Source organism: Gavialis gangeticus, unplaced genomic scaffold (assembly GCF_001723915.1).
Source record: "Gavialis gangeticus isolate Ggan-Ray unplaced genomic scaffold, GavGan_comp1, whole genome shotgun sequence".
Taxonomy (NCBI): Eukaryota; Metazoa; Chordata; order Crocodylia; family Gavialidae; genus Gavialis; species Gavialis gangeticus.
In genome coordinates this window covers 44,205,142-44,220,098 of record NW_017728995.1, presented here as the reverse complement: position 1 = coordinate 44,220,098, position 14,957 = coordinate 44,205,142, and the positions used below count along the sequence as shown (strand labels likewise).

The following is a 14,957-nucleotide window of genomic DNA, read 5'->3' as shown; positions in this document are numbered from 1 at the left end:
CCAACCCCCTCTCCCAGCACCAGTGCTCAGCCCAGCACAACCCCCCCAACCCCCCCCACACACACACACACCAGAAAGAGCCCAGTGGAGCTCCAGGCCTTGTCTCAAAATTAGGGTCATGTCTCAAAATAGGTTTCAAGGATTAGTGCATGAACCTAGACCGGGGTGTTCAACCTCCAGCCTGCAGGCCAAGTGCAGTCCATGGAACCATCTCATCTGACCCATGAAGCTACCCATTCAGTCAAGAAAATTTAATGATGGGGGAGTGGTGTCCATTAATATAGCCACCCCCCTACTGCCAAATTCCCAAACTCCAAGCCCCACACACCTGATTGGAGCCAGGATGCACCCCCCTACTCTTGTGGGGCCAGGCTAGAGCCACACCATGGCCCCTTCCCCCAACAGAGTCAAGCCATATCCCATTCCTCACCACAGGGCTGGGTGAAACCGCTTTCCTCCCATGTGGGGCTGGGCTCGGGCCAGACTGCTCTCTGCCCCCTCCATGTGCCTAGATGGTGCCTGTCACGCTGGTCCCAGGTGTTAGCTCGGAACAATGATCCAACCTGTGGTGGGACCAGGCACTGCCCATGTAGCCCACCAGGTAGCCCGTCAGCACCACTAACCTAGACACTTAACAAATGCTGGTATACTGGCAGATCTGAAGAAAAATATATGGGAGCCTTACCAAACTATTGGCAATATCTGGATATGGCTATTATGAAAACAAAACAAAACAAAAAATCAATGTATACTATATATACAGTATACATACATTGTATATTGCACATTTTGAAAACAAAATGCAATGTCTTACATTACTGAGTGTAACATCTGGAACGTAATCTCTTGTGGTAACAGTTTTCCAAAGCATGATCCAGCTCACTTAGTAGAAAATCTCACTGCATACCTAATATATTTTAAATAAAGAAGAAATCTGCATCCAATTTTACAGACTTTCTCAATTTAGAGTACACACCATTATTACTCCATGCCTTAGAATTATGTCTTCTGAGAATGTGAAAAAGAATATGCAATTGGGTAACTTAATCTATGAAAATGTCAGAAGTGTAAGAACTGACCTACATAATAGACCAACTTAGTGGGCCAAATATTTCACTGTCCTTTCTCTGACACAAACTATTACCAAATGGTTTAGAAAATGTAAGAAAGCCGGTGACTGAAAATTATGGGAAAAAACAGTCCGTGTGACAATATATTCCCTAGCCCAGTCGATCGGTAGTTGACTTTTGCTCTGAACTTTAGTTTCTTCATTCTTGGACCCCTTTTACTTCTGGTGTTTCTATTTCTGATAGCCTGAAGTGAATTTCAGAGGGTGGTATTTTAGTAACTCATACTATAGTATTAGATTTTAAGCACTATATAGTCTTCAATTCCATTATTTATACTTCCTAACATTGTTTGATTTTGAGCACAACTGTACAGCAAGAGGTTTTGCAACAAGCTGACACAAAGACACATGGCTCTCTCCCCCAAGTCATTACAATTTATTTCAAATATGCAAGAGTGGCTCAAATTACTCTTTCCAGTGTGCACATGTCAATATGGAATTTCATCTTTGTTAGGTGTAGACATCGCTGAATTTTCTAATAGAAAGAACTAAGACATGGTAATCTACACAGAAAATTAGCTTTCTTATTGCAAAAGGAATCCTTCAGAAAGATAATCCTGCTTTATTTTTCCCCTTGATGGGCGTCTTATTCCTGAAAGTACTTGACAGTCTTATCAGTCAATCTAGCAATTAGGTTCCTCTTGTAACCTATATAATGGGTATAGCAGAGCCTTTGAAATCATTATAATTCATTGCCCTTACCTCAGCATAATGAAATTTTCATGGCCAAAGACAATTCTCTTAGACTTATCATATTCATCACTATAAACCTCTTTACAGTATTGATCACTAACGTATTGTACGTACTTCCAGTGAAAAAGAACATTGCAAAGCTAAATTAAATTTAAAAGCTACTAGCCATTGTCCTAAACTCCTTTAAATGACAAAGGCTTAAATGACTGAAACATCACTAGCAAGTTTCTCAATGCTCTCATATAGTTGTTATTTTATAGGTATAGATTTCGGGGAAGACATGAGAAACAAAACAATAACTGCAATAAAGGATTTAAGTGAACGATTTTAAAATCATTGTAAAATCAGGTACTCAAATAATCAGGAATCCTAAGCTTTCCAATTAAGTAAGAAAATAGTTATCAACTTCCTAAACTAGTATAAGAAAAATAATTCACAATACTGCGGGATAATGACTCATTAAACAAGTAGCTAAGCTAGTTGCTGCTTTAAGGTTTCAGCTGAGAAACATCTCAGTTAGGAAAACTCAAAAGTATGTGAAGACTGTCTGCCAGGCCGGATACATGACACATTAACAGCAAAGTAATTTACATGGGTTTGGCATCCTAATCTAAATTACACTAGAGTCAGAGCAGAGTAACAATCATTTATCCTAGGGTAGCTGCTGCTACAGTAGGTGCCATTACAGTGCCTCACTGCTAAACACACTGAGCCAACAGCTATCCCAGCATAACTGTGGATTTGCAAAACCTATACAAGAGTAAGCTATAACGTGTATTTTTTATTGATTCTTTTCCTGTGATAATTCAATACAGGCAACCCCCACTTAGCGCTCTTAATTGGTTCCTGAAAAACTGATTGTTAAGCAAAATGAGTGTTAAGCAAAACCAAAAGTATTTGACGACCCAAGATGGTGACTGCCATTGTTTTTAACGACCCAAGATGGCAACCACAAGCGTTATAACAAAACTCGCTGAGCGCTAAGTGAAATCAGGTATCAAATTTAAAATGAGTGTTATAGCAAAATAGTGCTAAGTGAAACAGCATTAAGTGGGGGTTGCCTGTATCAGAGTCCAGTAAACTGCACATCTGTAGGGCTCATTTAGGCTGATGTGAACACAGATTACATCAGTTTAAACGTGTCATGTGCCCAGGCCCTAAGAAACAGATATGCTAAAACTTAAAAAAAAAAAAAATCTTCAAATATAGTAGTATCTGGTCAGAAAACAGGTGAAAGTCAGGAAAATGCAAGCAGGTAAGAGCTGCAGAATGGAGAAAAAATAAAAGGTTGAGGGAAAAGAAAAGAAGTGTCATTCTTAAAAGAGACGGAGAGAAAGGGAATAGAAACAGTTACTATTAGATATACATTAAAAAGACGCAAAGGGAAGGTTATAATAACAAAAGCTTACCACTATACAGATAGTTCTCTCATTTAGAGAGTCATGAAAGTACAGAATTGTACAGAAACCTGTTAAGGCTCTAGAAATGTAGGTGCTCTTCAAGTACCTACATTGAACACCTTCAAAAGTAAATTGGATGCTTATCTTGCTGGGATCCTATGACCCCAGCTGACTTCCTGCATTAGGGCAGGGGGCTGGACTTGAAGATCTTCTGAGGTCCCTTCCAACCCTAATGTCTATGAAATCTATGAAATCACTGCCAGAGATTTATGTAACATGGTTTTTCAATAGTCTAAATACCCCAAATAAAGCTGTATTAAATAAAACAGTAGGGTGGCTATGTGTTGGTATGTGAGACAGACTAAAAAGAAAGTAAATATGAAAATCAAAGCTTAAATAAGACTATCTGGAGAAAACAAAGTATTCAACATTTTTAAAGTATTAGAGTTTCCAAGAAATGTAAAAACAATTTTACTACTGTTTTTATACTATTATGAAGAAACTGAAGATAAAGTAACATTATTTCCTCTACAAAAGGGGTGTCAAACTCATCCAGCCCAGTGAGCAGGATGAGTGGCATAGGACCTGTCCACAGACTGGATGAGTGTCATGTGGCAGATCTGTGGGCCAGATCAGGGTGATGGAGTAGATCCAACGCACAAGGCAAGTCCGATGTGGGCACTGCATGAAGCATACATCCCAGACCTGGCCCCACATGCCACCTGTGGCACAACGTGCCAGATGATAAGACTCTGTGGGCTGAGCTTTATCTTTGATACCCCTGCTGTAAAAGAAGTCTGGATGTCATGTTTGATTGGTCTTGATGAACTTTACTCCATGTTAACTTTACTCCATGTTAATCCTGGCACAAGTCACTGACAGACCATTCAGAAACTAGACAAATGTTTTCCATACATTGTTTTTTAGACCCATTAACAAACATTAAAGAGCTAACCTTCCGAACACCATTAAAAGGATATTATCCCCACAAAAGAAAGAAAAATGACTGGTGTCTGGCTTCGTACAAAAGGTCAGTGGCAAAACCAAGAAAAGAACCCAGATCTCTCAGCTCCTAAATCTTTAACTTTCACCACTAGGCCTTGATTCACAGGACTAAAAGAATTACAATCTTATGATCTTTTACTTCAAAAAGATATCTGCTAGCAGGAGTCAAAGCTGAAGAAAAATATGGGCCAGATACACCTGCTGCTATGTACACAAGGCTAAGTACCTTATGTAGAGATCAGTTATAGGTGCATCATTTAGGCACTTGAATGTTTCTGGATAAAAGCATCCACTGACATGCAGAAGAAACAGATTAAAATAACTTTGTTTCAAAGGAGGCATTACTTCTTTTAATACACATTTTGATATGTTTTGTATTTTCAGTGCTACAGTCCTATCAGGAAATAGCTTGCTCAATAAGAGTATAAAATAATTCTTCAAATAAAGTTATCATTGATAGTTAATCTTGATCGTGGTAAGGAGTTACAAAATATGAGTTTCCTGTCAGAATGTACTTTTTCAGTTTTTACACTATATCTGCATAATACAATCTGACATCTGCATAATACAAGCTAAGGGAAAAGAAAACTGAATGAAGTTATTTTCACTTTTATAAAGCAAAGAATTAGCAGACAATGGAGGATTAAGTTATAATAGGTAGGATTCATAACTAAACTGTCTCTCCCCTCAAATCTCTCCATTGGTGAAAAACAAAAAAAAATATTTTTCAGAGGCCTCCAATAAGCTACTGTGTTCTAATTTAACTGTATGAAATCACATAAAAGAAATCTGGGTATCACTGCTGCCAGTTCAACTTAGACCTCAGTTCATTGTGCAGCCAAAGTAAAAAAGCAACAAAAAAAAATTAGCATGCATAAAGAATGGAACAGAGAATAATACCGAAATTAGTATAATGAAATTATATTCCCCGACCTGGAATACTATTGTCCATGCTGGTCACTGAAACTCAGAAAGGATATTAAAACAGAAAAAAAATGATCAGGGGCTTGAAAAGACTCTTACACGAATATAGTGGAATTGCTTATTTTAGAAAGTGGACATTACTGAATATAGAAAATAATGAAAGGCACAGAAAAGATATGTTAGAAGCAGTCATTTTCCCTGTTTCAAAATAACGGGTGAGGGGCAATCAATGAAACAAAGATGGGAGATGCAAAATTAAAATGGCTATTAAAATTAATTCTTCAAGGTGTTTGTCAATCTTTAACTATTAAGGATTAGTAACATGTTCTCCTAGGGCAGCTTATCCTACATCTACTTACTGTGGAGTTCCTCACCCCTTTCACCGAAGCACCTGGTTTCCTACACCAAAGTGCAGCTGTCAATGTGGAATATTACTAATAAAGCCAGAATCTGATCATTCATACTCTTTTTGTTTAATCAGTTCCATGTGAAAGATTCTATAACACTGTCAAACACAATTAGACAATACCCGAATATACTTTGAACGTGTAATGTTAAACCAAGCTATAAAGTTTTAGTGCACAGAGACCACTGTCTGTCATTCCGAAAAATATTATCTCCTTTTTCTATTTCCTCATGTGTGTCCATCTGCTGGATAAGAAACAGGAGACTGCAAACTCTTTGGAGCAAAGAGCACATTTGTGGTTTATTTTTGTACCACTCCCATTACTATGGGGTTCTTTAGATGCTATAGTAATACAAATAATAAATAACATGAAGTTAAGTACTAAAATTTTGAAAGGGAAGTAAAACAATATCAGTTTTTAGATCATCAGAAATCATTTGTACAAACAGAGAAATGAGCTGACTGTCTCATATCGAAGCAGGTAAAAACAGAAAATCGTGAGAAGCAATTACATTTAAATGCTTGGATTTTTTTTGTATCTTCTACTATTCTTCAGTTACCTCAAAATTCAATACATTTCTTCATCATCTTTAATCACAGAAACATAAGCCAGCACCTGGGAGCCAAAAATAGTATAATGACCTGAATATTATACAAGAGACTGTTTTGAACAGATTTGATGGACCATGTGAATAGGTTGCAACAGAGAAAACAAAAGTTCATACTACTTACTGGAAAATAAGTTTTCAGATTTACCTTAATACCCACTGGAGTGAAGACATCACATTTAGTTCTTTAGTCTCACAACAGTTCAGTTTTCCTCAAAAGGAATTTAGAACAATTCAATTACATCTCAAGGAGACATCCCCATACAATACTTTATTGCACAGCATTTGGAGGTGCTAAGTTGCAGACCTATTTCTCATGTGGTGATTTTATTTAAAGTGCTTCAATGGACAATATCAACTTGAAAAATAAACTAAATTTTTGACTGGAAACAAAGTTCCTACTATAGCTCCAAGGAACCCCTATGGTTACTATAACAGCAAAAAAAAAAACCCTAAAAAACTGGTGTGGAGGAATATTTTTCTCATTATTTTACTCCATGGAACTGTTCCTCATATTACAATTTCCACGCTCCTCGATAGTGCAGAACTACATCAGTCCAACTAGTCAGGGATCTCCACATTTCTCAGGGAGCTGAACAGAAGCTGCACCTGAACATCTTTTTTTTTAAAAAAACCTCTTTAGTTTCTTTCTTTATCAGTGTGTATACCAATAATGGCCACACTAGTTCCTCAAGAAACACACTTGTTACTTGTCATTAAAAAAATAATAAAAGTATATGCATCACCATGAAAAGGTCACAAGTTATGCCGACAAAGTCATTACAAAGTGATCTGAAACTGGAACCCGGAGACCAATAAAACTGTAGCCTTTCCACTACAGTATTCAAACCAACTAGCCATAAACTGGGTGACAGATCAAATTAGTGTTTTTTTAAAACTGTGACCTACACTATCAAACAGTTTAGCTGAATTAAGAAGACTGCTGTCTCTCTTCCCCCTCCCTTGTCTTTTGTATTCTAATTCCTCTCTCCTGCTTTCTGCATGCCCTTTCACTGCTTCTGATAAACTGAACTTTGGTTCATGACAGCTTGTGCTATATCTATATACATATTATTTAGTTCTTTTATAAAAGGTGCATATCTACCCTTCTTGTGATGAAAAATGTCTTGCATCCAAAAGCTTGTCTAACTTTATTCTAACCATGCAGTTGGTCAAATAAAAGATATCACCCCCCAAAAATTCTTGCCTTAAGCTAATGAAAAACTGTTCAGCAACTCTAGGGACAGTACAAAGACTTGAAGCCACACACTCACACACACACACAAAAACAAACTGTTCAGCAACTCTTGGGACAGTACAAAGACTTGAAGCCACACACACACACACAGAGTGGTTTAATCCTGTTGCTGTCAAGGGAAAACAAAATATCAGCTCTGTGGAGGTAAAAACCCCTTTAAAACATGGAAGTTAATGCTAATGCTTATAATCTGGCTTTCCGAGAGACATGTAAGTTTATATGGTGTTCTTCACCAGAAGATAAAAAATACTAGGAACCCATGCCAAGCTCAAGGAAATACAAATAGTCTTGCAACAATATCATGTGATTAGGGGGCACCTTCAATTTACTCTTATTCATAGGTCAAGAATATAATAGATGGACCAGCTGCATGGAAACAAATGTGACAGTTTGAAACTTACAGGCAGCCCCTCAACCTCAAACCTCATATCTCAAGCAACAAACTACCTAACTCCTATTTTCACCGAGGTACCAGGCCTTGTTTAAAGGACCAGGATGCAAGGTGTGCTCCCTCACCAATATAGACCACACCATTGCTGGACCAAACAACATGGATGATAATATCCAGGGGTCATTCATCTGCACCTCTACCAGCATCATATACATCATCAGCTGCTCAGAGTGCCCCTCTGCTGTCTACGTTGGGAAGACAAAGCCATCCCTGTATGTAAGAATGAATGAATACTGATCTGACACTAGGTCTGAAAAGACATGCAAGTCTGTGGCAGGACACTTCAACTTCCTTTAACATTCTATCACTGACCTCAAGTACCTGTTCTTGAACATAATACTTCAAAAAACAACTTGCAAAACAAGAGAAACAATTCTTCCTAAAACTGATGAGGCCTCACCTGGAGTAACATATCCCGTTTTGGGCTTCACACTTCAAGGAAGATGTGGACAGTTTGGAACAGAGCAACAACAATGATTTGTTGCTGAAAAGCACAACTTATGAGGAAAGTCTGAAAGAGCTAAGGCTATTCAGTCTAGAAAAGAAAAGACTGAAGGGGGTTTTGATAATAGTCTTCAAATACCTGAAGGTTGTGTATAGAGTCCATGGCCGTAGAGGGAGGACTAGAATCAATGGCCTCAAGCTCCAGCAGGGGAAATTTTGGTTAGAGATTAGGAGGAACTTTCTAACTATGAAAGTAGTGAAGCATTGGAACAGGCTAACTAAAGCAGTGGTGCTCAACTTTTTTGCCTGATGGGTCAGACTGGCAGTACCCAGTCCATCCATGGACCAGATCCAGCTGGTGTTCCTGATCCAGCACCTGGACAGGCACAGCAGGCACTGTATGGCCATGTGGAGGAGGGCAGGGAGGCAGGTCAGCCCCAAGGCAGCCTGCAAGAGAAAGGAGCTTGCCCCAGCCCTGTGGAGAGGGAAAGGGATGTGGCCTGGCTCTGTAAGGGGGGGTAAAGGGAGCACATCCCAGCCCCAATGGGGGAGGCAGGCCCAAAACCTGCCCTACAGAGAAGAAAGGGGGCATAGCCCACCCTTGAGCCAGAAGTGAGGGGGATGGTCCAGCTTGCAGGGGAAGGGAGTCACAACCTGGCCTGCCCCAACCAGCCATGCAGAGTTTAGGCCTTGGGGATTTAGGGGGGGAAGGGCTGTATTAATGGCCACTGCTCCCCCACCGTCAAATTTCCTGACCTATGGGGAGCCCCACCGGCCAGATGCAATGGCTCTACAGGCTGTATTTGGCCTAGGGGAGCACCCCTGACCTATAAAAATCATGGAACCTTCATCCTTTGAAGTTTTCAAGTTCAGGTTAAACAGACACTTGGCTGAAATGGTTTAGTCAGGGATGATCCTGCCTTGAACAGGGGACTGAACTAGATGACGTTGTGAGGTCACTTCCAGCTCTACTTTCCAATGATCCTATGAACCTGAACATAAAACTGCAGAACAAGAAATCATTCACAGACTAGACTGTGTTAAGTATGATCTAAATAGTGACTACAGATTCTTATCCCATTACCTGGATCACCTTTTTGTAGTCCCTTTGTCTCTATAGGTTTATTACTTATTTGCCTTTCCCAGCACTGCTCCCCCTGTCGCCCCCACCCCCGTTGCCCTCCCTTCCCCATCTTTATCAACTACAAAGAATGAACTGAATACAAGCCTGTTATTTGCATGTCCTTTCACAGCATCTGATAAACCTGGGCTCACAAAAGCTTATACACCTCTGATTTAGTTAGTCTATAAAGGTGCATCTCTACCCTGCCTGCATTGATAGACTGCCTAAAAAGCTAAAGGTTAAAAATATTGGAATGGCACAAATATTTTCCCCTCCACAGCAGTGATCCCATTGTAAATTCAGACCTAATAAACTCTCAAGAACTTTGTTTGAAGGGATGTCACCAACTTGTAGTACCAAGAGGAACCAGAGAAAAAAAGAATACTTCAAACTCTGATGTGCAGATACAGTACACCTTGAATCTTCTGACAGTAAGAATAGCCTGAAGGACATCTCAAGACCTGAACTGATGCAATTTTGCATTGCTGACATATCACGGAAGAGAAAGACATTAGCTGGCTGCAACCAGGGCTGGGATACACCCATACTGTTGCTGGGACTTAAGCCAAAGGTTCCTGGCTAGTGGGTCTTGCCCCCCTGCTGAGTGTCAGACCAATTGCCATATTTGGGGTCAGGAAGGAATTTTACCCCATGACCAGACTGGTTGGGACTGTGGGGGCAGTTGCCTTCCTCTGTAGTAAGTGGTGTGGCCCTCTTTCTGGGATGTCTTTAATATATATTAACTACCTTTTACAGCAGCAGGATATTGGCCATTGTGATCCCCTTGCTTTACCTGTGGCAGGTTAAGGTGTTATGTCCCATGTTGCATTAGGTTGCATAGTTTTGCTAAGAGGTTAGACAATAGATTTGTACAGGATGTTTTGGATAGGGATGATCCTGTCTCAGGCAGGAGGTTGGACCAGATGATCTCTGGGGGTCCATTCCAGCCCTACTTCCCTATGATTCTGTGATTTTCTGTGTAGTCCCAGTTAAACTGAGTAGACTGAACTTGATTTTTACGTTGAGGAATAAGAAGTCCATAACAAATAGACACTGAGAACTGAAATAGAAGAAATGCAAAGAACTAAAAATAAAAATATAACTAGAATGAAGGAACTGGCATATGAAGAAAAGTAGAAGAGCTAAAGAGCTGAATATATGCCTAGTTTGCTGGCAGGAAATAAAACTCTCTCTACATGTTTGATAAGCATGACCATCAAAAGAAGACAGGAGCACATATAACAGGAGTTATATGGGACATAATCAAGCAAAAGTACATTTGGGTTGAATATTAGGAAAAAATGGCAACGAGAGGACAAGTGACCCAAAGGGAATGACAGAAACCATCTTATCTGGGACTTTAAAATCTAGATAAAATCCTGATGTGGCAGAGACCTGGGAAACATGGTCCTCTGGGTCTTTACCAAAGTTAATTTCCAAGAGTCTATGAAATTTTAAATCTTAAAGAACACGATTTTCTCCAGATGCTTTGACATGATCAAAGAAAAAAGTCTCACCTAGCTTAGACAAAGCATTTTTAACAGCAGAACTAGAAAGGACATGTCTACCTGGATGTATATACTGGTTTTAAATCTTTTAGTAGATTCTCCCTCCCAAATAGAGGATATGACTTTCCATATATACCATTTACTATAAAATTGCCACAGTCACAGTTATACAGGATTTAGAAAGCAGTATCTGTTGCAGATATCGAAAAACCTAGTAAATAGGATGAACACAGGAAACTGTTACCAGGACTAACAGACCTTTTGGCTAACATAAAAACTGCTGTAAAAACTTCTCTTTTATCACAGTCTCCCAAGTTGCTTCAGTTTTAAGACCATCACCATCCATGCTAGGTATTATGTCCATTTCAGATATGGGTAACTTGAGGCCAAGATAACTGAAGTGCATTGTGTGAAACAACAACAAACCCAAGGGGGGAAAAATTCAAGTGATGACAGCACTCAGTTATGTATGCCAAAGACAGAACTTGTTCTCTGGCTATGCTGATATTATTGAAGATATTTATGAAACAAGGAGATAAAAAAATTTTAAAAACTGGTTGAAAAGCACAGAAAAGGGATGGGGATGGAATAAATTACTACTGGAGAAGATTTAAATGGAAGGGAAATAAATTATTTTCAAACAAAAAAACAAAATTCAGAAATAAAAAGTGTCTGACAGTGTTGCACGAGAAGTATTAATAGTAACATGTTTCTATGTGAGAAAAGTCTCTCCATTAAACTGTCAGTAGGACTTCACAGAAATTGATATACATAAGAAAACTACTTGACCAATTCAGTTTCTTATTATTTTTTAAATAAAGGAAAACATCTAGCTGTTATGAAAAGCTTCATTCCTGTTTAACTGGGGGGGAGGGGGGGTTCTTGTCCTGAAGTTTATTTAGTAAAGCCAAATGACTTTCCAGCTAAAAAAAGAGGACAGGCAGTACTTCATTGCATTAAAAAACTGCTTGGATTTTAGATTTTAAACATGTTGCCTGTAGCTTGTTAGGTTCAATTTTCAAGCACCATTTTTTCTCAGAATAAAGCTAAGAAATTGGACAAATTGTTTCAAACAATTCTAGGACAACTGGATCCAACATAAATATTTGCACAATCTTAGGCAAACCATTCATGCTCTTTACCAAAAGCAAAAGCCTAAAATTATCTTGTTCAGAAATATGAGAGTTGTGAAGTTACAAAAATATTTCTCTTCTATACAAACTGCCTTTCTTATTATGTTAACTTATCTAAAATAGTCACAGCCCTGAAAAGGTATGGAGTTTAAGAAAAACCAATATGCTGCTGAATGTGCAAAGAAAGAATGCAAATTAGAAACCTGGTGTGTGAAAAACAACATGTATTAAAACTGCCTGTAAATAATCTCATTGTAGGCATCAACAAAGCATATATTTTTTTTCTTCTTCTACTCAATAAAAACTAGTTACCACAGCAACTGCCACATCACATAATAAAAATGGTTCAAGACAAAAAAAAGCAAGTGAAAGATTGCACTTGGTGACAGAAAAGCTGCAGATTTTAAAAATATCTTAAGTGTCAATTTTCTTCTTTGCCACTTTCCCCTTACCAACACTAGCACTGTGAAGTACATCAAAAATGGTTACAGCTAGCACTTTGCAGAGGATGTTCTGGATAACTTCCAGCTGTGACCAGGTTATCAGTCCCCCTCCAGTACATGCAGAAATGAGTGCTTCACTGCAGTGAGCTGCTCTCTAGATGCAGTTAGTAGGGCATCTTCCCCTGACCCCACACCTCTGTGCATGAAAATAAAAACAGAATCAAGTGATTCTTCTCTTACTCTTTATTCCAGGAAGTATTGTGTATAATAAAACAGAACTACATTCAGCTATATTGTTTTCAAAGAATTCCAGCTCTACAACAAATTCCAGCATTGCAAAATTACCATTTTCACATAACTAAAGACAAGTTATTTCAACAGAACAGGGATCCTTTTCTCTTCATGTTTTCCCTCTCAGTATTTCCTTCCCCAAAATATAATTGTTTAATTATGTCCTTCAAAAGTAATTTGAGAAACCACTGCCTGAGACTGAAACTTTATATCCAAGTACTCAGCCATCTCACGTACCTTTCTGGAATTAAAATTCCTTCGACTTTCTCCGAGTCTAAAAAGTTCATCTGACAGAACATATATTTTTTTCACCTTGCAAGCATTTTTAACTGATAAAAAAAAGAAAACTTCTGCATGAGCAAACTATCTGTCCAAGAATTCATATTTTTTCTAATTTGAATAAATCCAAAAAAATTTTTTCCTTTTGATAAAATAAAAAATAATCTTTAATGTGGATGCATATAATATTCTACTGGGGTTTTTTTTCTTTCTTTTTTTGTCCTTTAACTAGTTGCAATGAAAAAGAACATGTTCTTCACTTTTCACAATAACCTATACTTCCATCTTCAGTCATGATAGACAGGGTTGAATTTCTTGTTGTTCAGTTTATAAAGCATCCCTTGTAATAAATATTGTTCAGCTGGTTAAAATAGAAGTCAATAATACAAAATAGAATTAACAATAGTCCCAGAATCTATGCATTGTTTAATAAGTATAAACAGTTGTGAACTTAATGTTGATCCTCTCAGATAAAAAAAAAAATAATTCCTCTCTCCTCTCAAAGCTCCAGAAGCAACACCTCCTACTGTTACAGTTTACTAAGCATTAGAGAGAGCTATTTTCTCTTTCAGACATGGACTTCAGACACAAAAGCAAAATAGCAACAGACAGAAGTATAAATATTGTTGCCTCGCTCTCTTCCAAAGTGGTGAACACAATAACTCTTTAGCAAGACAGCTAAAATTACCCATAAGACATTCTATTAATCCATTTTAATCTCTGATTTTGCAGAAACTCATTAGTGCTAATATTTCAATTTTCATCCTTAAAAGAAAGCAAGTGGGACATTTTGAGATGAGCATAGCCATACTTCTTTCTAAAGTGCGTGCGCTTTCAACATCATCCATGCAGTGTTTGGAACTGAATACTTACCCATGGCATTCATGTCTTATGAAGGAATACACTTCTGCTCTCTCTGTGAAGAAATACACTTTTTCTTTTTCCTGTCAAGGAAAGCCATAGCTATTTTGTGGTCTGTATTATGCACGTATAGATGTCCACATATATACATACACATCACAAAATAGGCATGTATTAGATATGTGTAAATACACACACACACACACACACACACATCAAAAATAACAATGCTATGGCTTTCCTTGACAGGGAAAAAAAGTGTATTTCTTCACAGAGAGAGCAAAAGTGTATTTCTTCATCTATATCTATATAGATGCATAGCTCTGAAAAAGCTATGGTCACAGCTTTATAACGCTGCATAGCTCTGTAGGTCTCCATATAGCCATGGATCTATAAAGATGAAGAAACATACTTTTGCTCTCTATAGACATGCAAAAAAAACAAAACAAAAGAGTCATTACAAACGCAAAACTGGTCTTAGAAAAATAAGCGCGTGTTGTCCTTGGAGATGCCAGTCCTCCCAGGAAGCACATCCTTGTGGTTTGAAGGCACATGAAACAAATCCTTCTCTTCAGAAAGAAGGAGAGAGGTGCTCGGAGGGGGGTAGGTGGGGATGGGGGTAGGACTCCCACCCTTCTCCCCCGCCCCGGCCTGACAGGCCCCTGCAGCACGGACACCTTCACCGCCCCAACCCACGGGCGGCGACCGAAACTTGTGCGGGAGCAGCGGCCGGCTCCTTCCCGGGGCGCTGGGCGCTGTCCGGCATTTCAGCCCTACCCAAGGAGCCGCCCGAGCGGTCCCGGGGCTGCGAGCGGGGCGCTACAAACGCCGCGGTCTCCTCAAAGCGCCGATGGCGGCGAAGGCCGGGGCGCGACTGCGGAGACCGAAGGCGGCCGGGGCTGCGGGCAGGGGGCGGCAGATGCCGGGCGCCCTTACCTGACAGGAGGCGCCGGAGACGCCGGCGGGGCAGGCGCAGCTGTAGGCGGCGGCGGGCGGCTGGG

At 39.3% G+C, this 14,957-nt stretch overlaps 1 protein-coding gene across 1 annotated transcript in view; it reads right to left on the bottom strand.

Moving 5' to 3' along the window:
• The window catches only part of DNER (delta/notch like EGF repeat containing), a 397,048-nt gene that overhangs the window by 381,291 nt on the left and 800 nt on the right, over window positions 1–14,957 (bottom strand). Inside the window, exon 2 of the mRNA XM_019503073.1 lies at window positions 14,893–14,952. Coding sequence (XP_019358618.1) covers window positions 14,893–14,952 — 60 coding nt within the window. The remainder of the gene's footprint in view (window positions 1–14,892; window positions 14,953–14,957) is intronic.